The following is a 17134-nucleotide window of genomic DNA, read 5'->3' as shown; positions in this document are numbered from 1 at the left end:
ATTGATGTTAGGCACACAGGATGTTTGTCCTTGTACATACACAACCACTAGAGGGTGTTCAGTCCCTAACATCTAAGCAGGTTAAATATCTTAAATATAAATAAATATTAACATGCTTTCAAACCTATTTGTGGGAATTCATCTTTACAAAACAACCAACTAACATTCACAATGAATTCTGATTTGAACTGTAAAGTCAGCATTGGATGAGTGGAGATAATTCAGTCATTCCCAGTAGTCTTCTGGTTCATCCTGCAACACAAATGGATACAAATAAGCCAGTTCACCAGTAAAGGATGGTCAGTCCTTCCTGTTCTGTATTCTCACCTTTCTGCTCTGCTGGTTGGATGTAAGGGTGCTTCCAATAGAATCCAGAGGAATTATTGCCTTCCTTCTGGAGTGAAAGATCAAATCAAAGAGAAAGATATTAAATCATGCAGACTGGACTTGTTTGGTGGCTAAAATTATGTGCATTTCACAGCACTGCAATATTGTTACACTTACATCAGTGGCTACTCCTGGTCTCAATGTTACATTATCGCCCACTCCTCGATTGTCTCACCTCTTGTCCTTGGGTTTGCCATGATGGGTGGAGATATGTTCCATGGGGTCAGGGATGTGTTACCGAGGGGCGTTGAAGGTGGCATTCTTCCCAGTCCCGGGGTTGTCTCCCAGTGGGGAAAGGAAGGTGAGGTCAGAGAGCTCAGACAGGTGTGGGAAGAACTCTTGGTCCAGCCAATTCACATCCTGAGGAGACAGGGAGGACATGTTCAATCACACCGCATGAAATAACGATAGTTCATATAATACTATTGATCTACACTAAGTGTACAAAACATTAGGAACAATCCACTTCAATCACTGTAAATGAAGTGGAGGAGATGGGTTAAAGAAGGATTTTTAAGCATTGACACCACAAGACATGGATTGTGTATATGTGCCATTCAGAGGGTGAATGGGTCAAGTTTAAGTGGCTTTGAACGGGGTATGGTAGTAGGTGCTAGGCACACCGGGTTCAGTGTGTCAACAGTTTCCAGTGTGTATCAAGAATGGTCCACCACCCAAAGGACATCCAGCCAACTTGACACAACTGTGGGAAGTATTGGAGTCAACATGGGCCAGCATCCCTGTGGAACGCATTAGAGTCAACATGGTTCAGCATCCCTGTGGAACGCATTAGAGTCAACATGGTTCAGCATCCCTGTGGAACGCATTAGAGTCAGCATCCCTGTGGAACGCATTAGAGTCAACATGGTTCAGCATCCCTGTGGAACGCATTAGAGTCAACATGGTTCAGCATCCATGTGGAACGCATTAGAGTCAACATGGTTCAGCATCCCTGTGGAACGCATTAGAGTCAACATGGTTCAGCATCCCTGTGGAACGCATTGGAGTCAACATGGTTCAGCATCCCTGTGGAACGCATTAGAGCCAACATGGTTCAGCATCCCTGTGGAACGCATTAGAGTCAACATGGTTCAGCATCCCTGTGGAACGCATTAGAATCAACATGGTTCAGCATCCCTGTGGAATGCATTAGAGTCAACATGGTTCAGCATCCCTGTGGAACGCATTAGAGTCAACATGGTTCAGCATCCCTGTGGAACGCATTAGAGTCAACATGGTTCAGCATCCCTGTGGAACGCATTAGAGTCAACATGGTTCAGCATCCCTGTGGAACGCATTAGAGTCAACATGGTTCAGCATCCCTGTGGAACGCATTAGAGTCAACATGGTTCAGCATCCCTGTGGAACGCATTAGAGTCAACATGGTTCAGCATCCCTGTGGAACGCATTAGAGTCAACATGGTTCAGCATCCCTGTGGAACGCATTAGAGTCAACATGGTTCAGCATCCCTGTGGAACGCATTAGAGTCAACATGGTTCAGCATCCCTGTGGAACGCATAAGAGTCAACATGGTTCACCATCCCTGTGGAACGCATTAGAGTCAACATGGTTCAGCATCCCTGTGGAACGCATTAGAGTCAACATGGTTCAGCATCCATGTGGAACGCATTAGAGTCAACATGGTTCAGCATCCCTGTGGAACGCATTAGAGTCAACATGGTTCAGCATCCCTGTGGAACGCATTAGAGTCAACATGGTTCAGCATCCCTGTGGAACGCATTAGAGTCAACATGGTTCAGCATCCCTGTGGAACGCATTAGAGTCAACATGGTTCAGCATCCCTGTGGAACGCATTAGAGTCAACATGGTTCAGCATCCCTGTGGAACGCATTGGAGTCAACATGGTTCAGCATCCCTGTGGAACGCATTAGAGCCAACATGGTTCAGCATCCCTGTGGAACGCATTAGAGTCAACATGGTTCAGCATCCCTGTGGAACGCATTAGAATCAACATGGTTCAGCATCCCTGTGGAATGCATTAGAGTCAACATGGTTCAGCATCCCTGTGGAACGCATTAGAGTCAACATGGTTCAGCATCCCTGTGGAACGCATTAGAGTCAACATGGTTCAGCATCCCTGTGGAACGCATTAGAGTCAACATGGTTCAGCATCCCTGTGGAACGCATTAGAGTCAACATGGTTCAGCATCCCTGTGGAACGCATTAGAGTCAACATGGTTCAGCATCCCTGTGGAACGCATTAGAGTCAACATGGTTCAGCATCCCTGTGGAACGCATTAGAGTCAACATGGTTCAGCATCCCTGTGGAACGCATTAGAGTCAACATGGTTCAGCATCCCTGTGGAACGCATTAGAGTCAACATGGTTCAGCATCCCTGTGGAACGCATAAGAGTCAACATGGTTCACCATCCCTGTGGAACGCATTAGAGTCAACATGGTTCAGCATCCCTGTGGAACGCATTAGAGTCAACATGGTTCAGCATCCCTGTGGAACGCATTAGAGTCAACATGGTTCAGCATCCCTGTGAAACGCATTCAACACATTGTGATATTTAACAATTGATCAACTTCTTATAGAGGATGAGTATCATTCTATTGTTCACTTGATGAGTTGCTGAATAAGTAACACAATTAAAATATACTGAAATAGCTCAAATTCTGATATCCAAAAACATACTAGTTGGAAAAACACAAAGTCAATGAAAGGAGGGCTACCAAAAGTGTACTTGTTGTTAAAAGTGAATTTGTGGAATTTCTTTCCTTCTTAATGCGTTTGAGCCAATCAGTTGTGTTGTGACAAGGTAGGGGTGGTGTATTGAAGAAAACCCTGTTTGGTAAAGACCATGTCTATATAATGGCAAGAACTTCTCAAAGAAGCAAAGAGAAATGACAATCCATCATTACTTAAAGACACGAAGGTCAGTCAATACGGAAAATATCAAGAACTTTGAATGTTGCTGCAAGTGCAGTCACAAAAACCATCAAGCACTATGATGAAACTGTCTCTCATGAAGACCGCCACAGGAAAGGAAGACCCAAAGTTACCTTTGCTGCAGAGGATAAACTCATTAGAGTTACCAGCCTCAGAAATTGCAGCCCAAATAAATGCTTCACAGAGTTCAAGTAACTGACACATATCAACATCAACTGTTCAGAGGAGACTGCGTGAATCAGGCCTTCCGTCGAATTGCTGCAAAGAAACCACTACTACAGGACACCAATAATAAGAAGAGACTTGCTTGGGCCATAAAACACAAGCAATGGACATTAGACCAGTGGAAATCTGTCATTTGGTCTGATGAGTCCAAATATGAGATTTATGGTTCTAACCGCCGGGTCTTTGTGAGACGCAGAGTAGGTGAACGGATGATCTCTGCATGTGTGGTTCCCACCAAGAAGCATGGAGGAGGAGGTGTGACGGTGCTTTAATGGTGACACTGTCAGTGATTTATTTAGAATTCAAGGCACACTTAACCAGCATGGCTACCACAGCATTCTGCAGCGATACGCCATCCCATCTGGTTTGCACTTATCATTTGTTTTTCAACAGGACAATGACCCAACACACCTCCAGGCCATGCAAGGGCTATTTGACCAAGAAGGAGAGTGATGGGGTGCTGCATCAGTTGACCTGGCCTCCACAATCACCCGACCTCATCCCAATTGAGATGGCTTGGAATGTATCAGAACTCAGGATAATACTCAGATGCAGACAGCTAAAGTCACAGATGTTTATTGACCCAAACAGGGGGCAGGCAAAAGACAGGTCAAAGGCAGGCAGAGGTCCATAATCCAGGACAGAGTCAATAAGGTACAGAACAGCAGACAGGCCCGGGGTCAGGACAGGCAGAGGTTTGTAAACGGGTCAGAGTCAGGCAGGTACAGAACGGCAGGCAGGCTCGGTGTGTCCAAACTTTTGACTGGTACTGTATAACATTCTATTAGTTGCAATAATTTTGAACACAGCGTTGTTTTGAGGATCAGTTCATAAACCATGTGCCATGGAATCGGTACATCGGAAATCTCTTCCCAACTATTTTGTCATCTATATGGGACAGATATACATTTTTGGTCCTTATACGAGACTGGTATACTTTTCTATTTATCAACATTTTCTTTAGCCAATTTTGGTCTTTAATGCTGGGCCGACAGACAACTTCCTTACTTTCTCCCCTTTCCTCTTCCATTTTTGGAATGGAATGCTGCAATTAGTTGGTTGTATTTTTGAGTAGAGCAGACATTTCCACATTTTGTTAGTTACATGCGTGACATAACTTCACCAGTCCCATTTATGATAGAATTTACATTACTTCTTACTAGTAATGATATTTCTTGTTTTAGAAACATTACAAAGCATGCTCAGCCATTTTTTTGTGTGTTTTGTTGCAGTAATTTGAGCAACAAAATATATATTTTGTCTGGTAAAAAATGTAAATGTTTGGTAGATATTTAAACCTACTAACCACAGTGGCTGGTGGACCAAAAAGTAAATGTTATGTCCTGTTCTCAATCATAGGGCAGGCGGGCGGGCGGGCGGGCAGGCGGGCAGGCAGGGAGGCAGGTAGGCAGTGACAGCATCAGGTCAGTCTATGCTGTGTGTGTGGCCAACTGGAAAACCTGACGACCTTGTCTCGCTTAATTTCAGCATCGGATTGTGACCTCCAACCACGCACACACTCTACCCCCATACACAGAAATATGAAACAATGGGAAGATAGGGGGCCAAAGGGCCTTGCATGGAGCGTACGGAAGGTCTGACACGTTTTCACTTTTCCTCTTTTCCTGACCATGTCTCAAGTATTTATATTCTGGGGCCGCTCGAACCACCAAACATAGACTCTAGAACAAGTGCTGATTGATCTCCATGCAAAAATAAACCAACGGCCCTGCCTACTGAATGTGGTCCCTGATAGGCCCACCTGGTAGTATGTTAACAGGGGCATACTACCAGGGGCATACTATTACCTTACTTATCACAGAGCTATGGAGACACAACGTGGGGTATCGCTTGTCACTACCAGTGTGTCTATGTGTGTGTGTGTGGTTGACCCGTGCTCGACTCAGATCAACTCTTCCACCCAAATGTCTGTGTTTTACTGTAAGTGTGTGTCCAGCATGACTTCCCCATGCTTCCCCACCCCCCGTCTGCTGCTCTATAAGTATCCAGCATGACAGTGTGTGCCAAATTTAGACCAAGAGCTGATATATTACAGAGCATGCATGTTTCTGCTCTCAATATCACTGATAATGAAATCCAAGATGAGTCAACGTGAGACAAAGTATTACTGGACATTATTATTATACACAATAACTAATATGTTCTAGGTAATAGGCCAACTACAGTATTTGGGCTACATACAGTGGCTTTGGAATGTATTCAGACCCCTTGACTTTTTCCACATTTTGTTACGTTACAGCCTTATTGTTTCCATTGATCATCCTTGAGATGTTCCTACAACTTGATTGAAGTCCACCTGTGGTAGATCCAATTGATTTGACATGATTTGGAAAGGCACACGCCTGTCTATGTAAGGTTCCACAGTTGACAGTGCATGTCAGAGCAAAAACCTTCCAGAAGTACAACCATTTCTGCAGCACACCTCCAATCAGGCCTTTATGGTAGAGTGGCCAGGAAGAAGCTACTCCTCAATAAAAGGCACATGACAGCCCGCTTGGAGTTTGCCAAAAGGCACCTAGACTCTCAGACCATGAGAAACAAGATTCTCTGGCCTGATGAAATCAAGATTAAACTCTTTGGCCTGAATGCCAAGCATCATGTCAGGAGGAATCCTGTCACCATCCCTACTGTGAAGCATGGTGGTGGCAGCATCATGGTGTGGGGGTGTTTTTCAGCGGCAGGGACTGGGAGACTAGTCAGGATCGAGGATCCTTGATAAAAACCTGCTCCAGAGGGCTCAGGACTTCAGACTGGGGCGAAGTTTCACCTTCCAACAGGACAACAACCCTAAGCACACAGCCAAGACAATGCAGAAGTGGCTTCGAGACAAGTCTCTGAATGTCCATGAACCCGATCGAACATCTCTGGAGAGACCTGAAAACAGCTGTGCAGCAACGCTCCCCATCCAACTTAACAGAGCTTGAGAGGATCTGCAGAGAATAATGGGAGAAACTACCCAAATACAGGCGTGCCAATCTTGTAGCATCATACCCAAGAAGCCTCAAGGCTGTAATTGCTGCCAAAGATCCTTCAACAAAATACTGAGTAAAGGGTCTGAATACTTATGTAACTGTGATATTTCATTTTTTTTAATGCTTCTTAAATTAGCAAAAAAATTATAATAACTTGTTTTTGCTTTGTCAATGTATTTAAATAACTGTGTTGTTGTAGTGGGGACCGTAACATTAGCAATCTCTAAAAAAGTATACTTTAGGTTAAATGTTTTAATATATTTTGTCATTTTTTATTTGTATGTTTAGCTCACAAAATTTCATTTAAAACTATGCATGTATAAATCATTGAGTCAACTGTTTAGTGGGTGTAAGATTTAACAGCCCTTAAATAAGTCGACATCGTCCTCTTGTGGGTGGATATTGCTTCGACGTCAAAGTTCCAAAAATGAACATGACGTAGTAGCTTAATGAAAACCGGTCGAAATGTAACAACTACACGTCGACTTAATTTTGATAGGATTCTGAAGGAATCAAATTGCTTTCGCTGTAAAAAATGTTTCACCTATTATGATGAGGATTCGCACTACCGTACATTTTAGTTAGTCCAGGGCTACATCGTAGCAGCTGTCGGAAGAGCGTCGCCATAACGTTGAACTTTACAGTGCGCATTAATACAGATGTGCACTTCCAGAAAATATTATTGTCTGCTGAAAGTTGTCGGGCCGTTCACAGTGTCATTTCTATCACATAGAAGTATTTGCCTATATTTAACTACCCTCTTGGCTTAAATTCCGTAAACCGGTGTATCCACAATTAGATAAATCTTGTGACAGCCAGTAAAGGGGCGGAGATTATGCACAAACTACACCGAAATAACAGCAACGCTTGTAGTTTTCGTATGATACAAAGACAAGTTGTTTAGCCGATCGTTAATTTTACGCCTGCTACATTAGTTTACTGATAGGCAAATAAGACCGTCAAAGCAAGTAGGATTCTTCACGTTCTCCTCGGTTCTTCTGGTCAAGAAACAACAAGCAATTCCTTTTTGGTTTAAGGAAAGGTAAGAGATTCCTGCCATCTTCCTTCCATTACTTTCACGAAACTAAAGAAAACACACAGCAACAGGCCAGAAAAGTTGTTATTTAATTCAACCTGATTGAAAACATTAGGCCACAATTTTTTTTATTTTAGAGTGTTTGTAGTGATATTGAGCAGTGGGAAACCTAGCCTATTCTACAGTGTTTATTTATGGATGCTTAGTAAAAGATGAATGTATTATCCTGTTATAGGCTATTCAATATTATTTACCCATCCCCATTGAATGATGACAGTGAGGTATGATCAAAGATAGTGGGTAAATTAAGATCGTTTACCATAACAAAAAGGTCAGTTCTGGTCCACTTAACTGCGTGTGTCTCCCATAGACACCAATGCAAGAACCGTTGGGTCTGGTCTACTTAGTTCATTGACATTCATTGAACCAGAAAACAACAACGAGTGGGTTGTCGCTTCCTCTTCTGTCTCAGGTATGATGACAAGAAACAAACCCACAGAGAGGATTGGTAGGGCTCGTAATTCAAGGTTATTGTGCTTGGAATATATACTCTGAATCATCTAAAACCATGTTTATAAAATGGTTACTTTGGATCCTGGATTACTGTATTGTGAAAATAACTAGTTAACTCAATGTATGTGACTGGAATAATATACAAAGTGGAAAATGCCTGACCCCTGACTTAGCTCACATCCCTGATTTAGCTCTGACCCCTGACTTAGTTCACACCCCTGACTTAGCTCTGACCCCTGACTTAGCTCACATCCCTGACTTAGCTCTGACCCCTGACTTAGCTCACATCCCTGACTTAGCTCTGACCCCTGACTTAGCTCACATCCCTGACTTAGCTCTGACCCCTGACTTAGCCCACATCCCTGACTTAGCTCTGACCCCTGACTTAGCTCACATCCCTGACTTAGCTCTGACCCCTGACTTAGCTTACATCCCTGACTTAGCTCTGACCCCTGACTTAGTTCACATCCCTGACTTAGCTCTGACCCCTGACTTAGCCCACATCCCTGACTTAGCTCTGACCCCTGACTTAGCTCACATCCCTGACTTAGCTCTGACCCCTGACTTAGCTCACATCCCTGACTTAGCTCACATCCCTGACTTAGCTCAGACCCCTGACTTAGCTCTGACCCCTGACTTAGCTCTGACCCCTGACTTAGCTCACATCCCTGACTTAGCTCTGACCCCTGACTTAGCCCACATCCCTGACTTAGCTCTGACCCCTGACTTAGCTCACATCCCTGACTTAGCTCTGACCCCTGACTTAGCTCACATCCCTGACTTAGCTCTGACCCCTGACTTAGCCCACATCCCTGACTTAGCTCTGACCCCTGACTTAGCTCACATCCCTGACTTAGCTCACATCCCTGACTTAGCTCACATCCCTGACTTAGCTCTGACCCCTGACTTAGCTCACATCCCTGACTTAGCTCTGACCCCTGACTTAGCCCACATCCTCTATACATCTCAAAGCAAAATCAACTGAAATGCTTATTGGCTGTGCTGTATTGTGTGTGTGTGTGTGTGTGTATCAAACAAGTTGCATATCCACATGCATTGATGCACGTTTCAGATTTTATGTTGGATAATGTGAAAGGAGAACGTTTTTGATTTTATAGCAGTCTTATTGTGAATGGATTGTTTGGAATGGTGGACATGTTTTAGTGTCGTTCTCTCTCTCATTCACAACAACCCTGTTCTCTCCGCTCTGTTTTGTAAAATTTTTTACAGCCCATGACCATTTTATTTTTGTCTCCATAGAGACTACGGGAGTGGACAAGAGAGGAAGTCCTCCTGCTATCCACTGTGCGTCCACTAACTAAGTGACCATGTCAGCCCCAGGTAAATGGCTTCTACACCACTGTTGATGTTGATATCATATTATACTGGGGTTGCTGTTTGCCCCTTGGTATTTCACCACGAGGATTTGTATAATGCTATTATTCCAATGTATTCGAGATAGGAATTTGAAACCAGAGCTTGGCTTGGCATGTAAAAGGCTGACTATGTTGATGTAAGCTTTGAAGATTATTCGGATAATGACGTGGAAAATGAGCTCGGACCATGTTTGACTGATTTTTAAAGAACTTTTCTTCCTTGCAGTTTCCATTGAATGAGTGGTGCAGTGTTTTGGAATCCGTTGGTGTTTATCAATATGGCCCTCCTTTTGTTATGCAAACAGTTATTTCCTTAATGCAGATCTCCAATGCACATCATGAGCCTTAATAACACCAGTTCAAGCTCCCCACATATTTGCATCCATAACTCAATATACATATGTAGATTTTTGTCAATATGAATATATTTATGATACCCACTGTTTGTATTTCCTCCTATAGGTTACCCATCCCCTCACCAGGGTCCTGGAAGTTACTCCACGGCACCCTACCCTGTTCCTCATGGTGGGTATGGTGAGCCTAACCATGCTCCCCCACCGGTTGGCTTCCATATGGGCTACAACCAACAGCAACCCCACCCAGGCCAGCCTGTGATGTACCAGCCTGTGCCCATGCCCGAATATGGGGTACCTCAAATGGGCCCCAGCCCAGGCTATGGTGGTCCCATGCCTGGGCCCGAGTACGGTGCACCTCAGATGGGCCCCAGCCCAGGCTATGGTGGTCCCATGCCTGGGCCCAGATACGGTGCACCTCAGATGGGCCCCAGCCCAGGGTATGGTGGTCCCATGCCTGGGCCTGAATACGGTGCACCTAACTCGGGCCCTCCTGCAGCCATCTCCCCAGCCCCTGCAGCAGTTGTGCCTGTTGGAGTTCCACCTGGTCTGGAGTACCTAACACAGGTAGGTTTGCTTGGGAAGAGTAGCACAACATGCTGTCAAGTACACTTTCACAAACATCATCTGTTATCACTGTGTAATCTTTGTTTTTCTTCCATGCGCTCTCTTTCTCCATATCTCTCACACTCTCTTCTGTGTGTGTTTCAGATTGACCAGATCCTTATACACCAAAAAGTGGAGTTGCTGGAAGGTGAGCTTGCTAGTCTTATCTGAGAACAGAAGTAAAGGCATGGTAAAAATCAATAAATCATGAGAAGAAAGTGACCAACACCGACCTACTGTTTTCATGTTTACGTTCCTGCATTTCTGTCCTCTCACCATCCCCTCTTCCTTCTCCCTCTGTTCCCCTCTCCTCAGCGTTCATTGGCTTTGAGACCAACAACCAGTACGAGATCAAGAACAGCCTGGGTCAGAAGATCTACAAGGCCAAGGAGAAGAACGACTGCTGCACACGCAACTGCTGCGGTGCCCTGCGTAGCTTTGACATGAAGATCAAGGACAACATGGACCGCGAGGTCATCCGCCTCATACGACCCTTCCGCTGTGCCTCCTGCTGGTGCCCCTGCTGCCTGCAAGAGGTACGATGGGGCACTGAACCCTGTGACAAATATTTGACTGCTTTGACTATGTAAACGGGACACAAATCAGGAAAAACAATATAAAATCATCATACTGAGTCGTAATGTGTTAGAGGAGTAAAGGGACAGGTCACCTAAATGCAATTGGTTTATCAGGTTAGCATTAGCATTGCCATACAACTGTATGAATTACAGATTAATGATGCTAATGCTAAGTTAATGCTGGTAATAAATGCATGCAAACTGTTGTACTGCAAGCCATTTTGGACTGTCCTACAAACTCCCTAGACCGTGCTTTGTAAAGAGTTATGAATGACACTGAATGGTCCTTTGTCAGTCTGACCCATCTCCCAGACGGTCTTGATCTGGTGCCATCACTTCACCTTTATGCTGTCTCTATTGACTCACGTTTGCTGGCAGCCTGCCTACAGTATAGTGGCCTTCACGGGTCCAAACAGTTGGACCCATACCAAAATGGACCTTGGGCTTTTCCATCTGGACCCAATATAAAAATGTTAAATATAGAGAGAGACCTGTTCTAAACTAACCTGGGGACAATTTTTAAGCTACTTTATTAACCAGAGCTGATAAAGCGCAAGGTAGCGAGAGGTGTGCTTTAGTACGGGCTGTGCTGTATGTGTCTAGTCTACTTTGAGTGTGACTGAGTAACATGGGGAACAGGGAGGAGAGACTAGTGCTATAGTTGACTAATAGCTGCTATAGCTAGGTTATTTGTCATCGAATATGATCACGTAGTACCTGTCTTGACTGCATCAAACCGGGGGAAGCTAGTTAACCGAGCTAGTTAACCAAGCTATCTAGCTAGCTGGGCTAACTGAGGCTGCATGAGCTTTCTCGCCCCACACAGTTACAAACAACAACTCCATTCGGAATATAAAGAAGCAGCCTACCTGTTGGCTCTTGGTTATTGTAGCCTATCCTTATCCTTTAACTTTTAATTCTACCTTCCATTGATTAGATATCTCCTCCCTTTTGATGCACACGGAGGCTCTGCTATTATTCCTCGGCGTACACATCACAGACAAACTGAATTGGTCCACCCACACAGACGGCATCATGAAGAAGGCGCAGCAGCGCCTCTTCAACCTCAGGAGGCTGAAGAAATTCGGCTTGTCACCAAAAGCACTCACAAACTTCTACAGATGCATAATCGAGAGCATCCTGTCGGGCTGTATCACCGCCTGGTACGGCAACTGCTCCGCCCACAACCGTAAGGCTCTCCAGAGGGTAGTGAGGTCTGCACAACGCATATCACCGGGGGCAAACTACCTGCCCTCCAGGACACCTACACCACCCGATGTCACAGGAAGGCCATAAAGATCATCAAGGACAACAACCACCCGAGCCACTGCCTGTTCACCCCGCTATCATCCAGAAGGCGAGGTCAGTACAGGTGCATCAAAGCTGGGACCGAGAGACTGAAAAACAGCTTCTATCTCAAGGCCATCAGACTGTTAAACAGCCACCACTAACATTGAGTGGCTGCTGCCAACATACTGACTCAACTCCAGCCACTTTAATAATGGGAATTGATGGGAATTGATGTAAAATATATCACTAGCCACTTTAAACAATGCTACTTAATATAATGTTTACATACCCTACATTATTCATCTCATATGTATACGTATATACTGTACTCTATATAATCTACTGCATCTTTATGTAATACATGTATCACTAGCCACTTTAAACTATGCCACTTTGTTTACATACTCATCTCATATGTATATACTGTACTCGATACCATCTACTGCATCTTGCCTATGCCGCTCTGTACCATCACTCATTCATGCATCTTTATGTACATATTCTTTAGCCCTTTACACTTGTGTGTATAAGGTAGTAGTTTTGGAATTGTTAGTTAGATTACTCGTTGGTTATTACTGCATTGTCGGAACTAGAAGCACAAGCATTTTGCTACACTCGCATTAACATCTGCTAACCATGTGTATGTGACAAATAAATTTGATTTGATAGACCATTGTCGCTTTGACTTACAGTATGATTGGCCAACAACAACAAGCTACACGTGCCACTCTCGTGAAAAGCAAATAGCAGCAGCATAAGTGGTACAATTTCAGCAGCAGTTGCGTTCGGATCTGTATAGGTCCTTCTGGATGAGTCAGTTATAATTACACATACCAGAGACCCATGACCATCATATCAGATGTGACGCAGACCTGTGTTGATATTTAGAATTCTGGAACCGTTCGTGTCCCGGATTGGGTCTCTGGTATTTGTGTACAGGTGGATTTGTGAAGACCTCTACTACAGAACATTCCCATGAGACGTGAAGGTCCCTTATGACTGCAGTTTCACACAATTGTTCAGCATCTATGGAGACCTCAAATTAATTTATATAGCCTTTTGTACATCAGCTGATATAAAGTGCTGTACAGAAACCCAGCCTAAAACCCCAAACAGCAAGCAATGCAGGTGTAGAAGCACGGTGGCTAGGAAGAACTCCCTAGAAAGGCCGAAACCTAGAGAGGAACCAGGCTATGAGGGGTGGCCAGTCCTCTTCTGGTTGTGCCGGGTGGAGATTACAACAGAAAATGGCCAAGATGTTCAAATGTTCATAAATTACCAGCATGGTGAAATAAAAATAATCACAGTTGTTGTCGAGGGTGCAGCAAGTCAGCACCTCAGGAATTAATGTCAGTTGGCTTTTCATAGCCGATCATTAAGAGTATCTTTACCACTCCTGCTGTCTCTAGAGAGTTGAAAACAGCAGGTCTGGGACAGGTAGCACGTCCGGTGAACAGGTCAGGATTCCATAGCCGCAGGCAGAACAGTTGAAACTGGAGCAGCAGCACGGCCAGGTGGACTGGGGACAGCAAAGAGTCATCATGCCAGGTATTCCTGAGGGTCCAGAGGGTCGCCGAGGTCCTTCACAGTTGTATTTGAGACGACTGTACAACCATCAAGATTAATTGTCAGATTCAACAGAAGATATCTTTGTTTTTTGGGACCTAGAACAAGCATCTCTGTTTTGTCCGAGTTTAAAAGTAGAACGTTGGCAGCCATCCACTTCCTTATGTCTGAAACACAGGCTCCTAGCGAGGGCAATTTTGGGGCTTCACCATGTTTCATTGAAATGTACACCTGTGTGTCATCCGCATACCAGTGAAAGTTAACATTATGTTTTCGAATGACATCCCCAAGAGGTAAAATATATAGGGAAAACAATAGTGGTACTAAAATGTAACCGTGAGGAACACCAACATTTACAGTTTATTTGTCAGAGGAGAAACCATTCAGAGACAAACTGATATCTTTCCAACAGATAAGATCTAAACCAGGCCAGAACTTGTCCGTGTAGACCAATTTGGATTTCAAATCTCTCCAAAAACCAGACTGAAGCATTTCGTATACATTGTTTGTCTTCAGGAAGGCAGTGAGTTGCTGCGCAACAGCTTTTTCTAACATTGTTGAGAGGAATGGAAGATTCGATATAGGCCGATAGTTTTTTTAATATTTTCTCGGTCAAGGTTTGGCTTTTTCAAGAGATGCTTTATTACTGCCACTTTTAGTGAGTTTGGTACACATCCGGTGGATAGAGAGCCATTTATTATGTTCAACAAAGGAGGGCCAAGCACAGCCCCACAGTTACCATGTGAAGCATATTATCTTTGTCATGATAGTGATTGCTAACGCCAATATCAGACACCAATGCACTCATCAAATTAGATCATATTACTTGCTGAAGCGAGCTTTGCAGTAAGCCAAGCACATGCTATTTAAAGCCACAGTGTACAGACCGAAGCCTATTATAAACATGGTCAAATACCTTTCAAATGTTGTGTCCCTCAGCTCGAGGTCCAAGCCCCGCCTGGCACCACCATAGGTTATGTGTCCCAGGACTGGAACCCCTGCGTGCCCAAGTTCTCCATCAAGGGGGCCAACAAGGAGACCGTAATGAAGCTGGAGGGACCCTGCTTCGCCTGCAACTGCTGTGGGGACGTCAACTTCAAGGTAAGGGGTCATGAACCGAGGGTGAAAGCGCTGGTCCAATGTGAAGCCAATTTTGAGTTTTCTCTTTCTTTGGGTGAAATCAGTTAACCGTCCTATTTAACTAGAACAAACCTAATATTTGACTTTTCTTTTAGACCAGAAAAGATTGGATAAGTTGCGCGTTTTATTGTCTAGACACCCATCCAATCCTTTCAGAAGTAGTGATGAGGTGCAGTGGCCAGAAATCTTTGTCTCTGACCCATGTGCTTTTCTGCCGTCCTCGTAGCTGACGGGGAAAGATGGAGGCAAGCCCATCGGCCGCATCAGTAAGCAGTGGAGTGGCCTGATAAAGGAGGTCTTCACCGACACGGACAACTTTGGCATCCAGTTCCCCATGGACCTGGACGTCAAGATGAAGGCTGTGCTCATGGGCACCTGTTTCCTCATCGTGAGTCCATCCATCTGTTTGAATAAAGATATATTCAAGAAAATGTTAGGTTTTTCTAATTCCAGAGCTTTACAGGCATAAAGCCAAAAACTGATCTGATAAGATAAGCAGTCGTTGGAGGAAATTTAATTGACATTTTCTGTCCTCTTCACAGGATTTCATGTTCTTCGAGAAGGTTGGCAACACAAAGCAGCGCAACACCGTCTTCTCATAACGTAGGAAAAGAAAGAAAGACTGAGCCCTTGAGGCAATGCAGTCTGTTTTTCCGATCCCGTTCGGAACCTCCATTTTTTTTCTCCAGAATCTATAAGAAACTCCTTCCTTATTCAAAAGCTTAGAGAACACTGCCAATCCCAGGACTCTTTGTGTGAAACACAACATGAGGCCTTATCTGATGATGAGCTTACATTTGAGCCAAAATGCTCTCTCTGGACTGTTTCTGTGTATCCATCCAAATGTAAGAATCAGCAACTGGGCTATGAGACATAGGCTTTAGTTGTCTTTCATGGGTTTCTCCACTCTCTGCATGGAATGTGTTTATCTACGGTATGTTTTGTCATATCTCTATTTTCTATTTGTTTTCTATAACATTGATGTGGGGTTCAGAACAGTAGGCTTAATGGAAAAATACCAGTTATATATTAACCTAACTACATATTCTTTGAGATTTCTGTTTAGTCTGTGTGCAATGGTATATTTTACATCATGTTATTTGTAAGCCAAATGTATATTTTTAATCTATCTATACTTCACCAGCCATGAAATTATTACTGTAGAAATCTAGGTAATTTCATGATTAGTCTAGTACTTTTAAAGAGATTATAGGATTAACACTTGCAATACACTACTATACTAACTGTAGCAGCTGTGGTTGTATTAGCTGCTTTATTAGATTTTTTAAGACGACCACATACACTACCATTCAAAAGTTTGGGGTCACTTAGAAATATCCTTGTTTTTAAAAGAAAAGCAATTTTTTTTGTCCATTTTAAAATAGCATCAAATGGATCAGAAATACAGTGTAGACATTGTTAATGTTGTAAATGACTATTGTAGCTGGAAATGGCAGAATTGTAATGGAATATCTACATAGGTGTACAGAGGCCCATTTATCAGCAACCATCCCTCCTGTTTTCCAATGGCATGTTGTGTTAGCTAATCCAAGTTGATTATTTTAAAAGGCTAATTGATCATTAGAACATCCTTTTGCAATTATGTTAGCACAGCTGAAAACTGTTGTGCTGATTTAAGGAAGCAATACAACTGGCCTTCTTTAGACTAGTTTAGTATCTGGAGCGTCAGCATTTGTCGGTTCGATTACAGGCTCAAAAGGGACAGAAACAAAGAACTTTCTTCTGAAACTCATCAGTCTATTGTTTTGAACGGTAGTGTACATAATCGTACAAACAAAGTACACCTGTATTATGATTTATGGTGAAAACTAGAGTAGTTTGAAGGACCATTAATGGGAGAAGACTAATTCTGACTTGGAATGCTTGTACTAAAATTTACATGCTAATGAAATATGGGATATTTGTGGATGGATATGTTTATGGACTCTGAAGTGCTCCTTGTCTTGTCCCCTGCTGTATGTGTGACTCTTCTATTGTTTGTTGCCATGCCATAAATAAGAATATACTACAGTATAGGACAACAAGGCTATTTTTCCCTGCCTCTTTCTCATGACTCTTTCTGCCTTGAAGCTTTGTTTACAGTGCACTGTTCATGGTTTGTACTGGTGCTCTGGGGACTGACTCAGTTTTTCCT

At 43.6% G+C, this 17134-nt stretch overlaps 1 protein-coding gene and 1 long non-coding RNA gene across 3 annotated transcripts; one reads left to right on the top strand and one right to left on the bottom strand.

The window, feature by feature from the left end:
* Positions 1-8: 8 nt before the first annotated feature.
* Positions 9-7988, bottom strand: LOC109906562 (uncharacterized). Its single transcript, XR_002257418.2, has 4 exons — positions 7877-7988; positions 563-747; positions 328-394; positions 9-252 (listed from the first exon to the last, which is right to left on the bottom strand). It is a non-coding gene; the product is annotated as an uncharacterized LOC109906562 (long non-coding RNA).
* Positions 6967-17025, top strand: LOC109906560 (phospholipid scramblase 2-like). 2 transcript variants are annotated; one of them, XM_020504309.2, is made up of 9 exons: positions 6967-7563; positions 7928-8029; positions 9331-9411; positions 9909-10366; positions 10511-10553; positions 10721-10941; positions 14779-14940; positions 15206-15367; positions 15522-17025. In XM_020504309.2, exons 3-9 carry the CDS (start codon positions 9399-9401, stop codon positions 15579-15581), a joined length of 1119 nt encoding a protein of 372 aa, XP_020359898.1. In that variant the 5' UTR covers positions 6967-7563; positions 7928-8029; positions 9331-9398; the 3' UTR covers positions 15582-17025. The 2 variants fall into 2 exon arrangements, with proteins under 2 accessions (XP_020359898.1, XP_020359897.1); XM_020504308.2 differs by lacking the exon at positions 7928-8029.
* The last annotated feature ends 109 nt before the right edge of the window (positions 17026-17134 follow it).

Source organism: Oncorhynchus kisutch, linkage group LG16 (assembly GCF_002021735.2).
Source record: "Oncorhynchus kisutch isolate 150728-3 linkage group LG16, Okis_V2, whole genome shotgun sequence".
In the NCBI taxonomy this organism is placed as follows: domain Eukaryota; kingdom Metazoa; phylum Chordata; class Actinopteri; order Salmoniformes; family Salmonidae; genus Oncorhynchus; species Oncorhynchus kisutch.
Note: the sequence above shows the minus strand (reverse complement) of the source record. Positions and strands in the feature narration are given on the sequence as shown.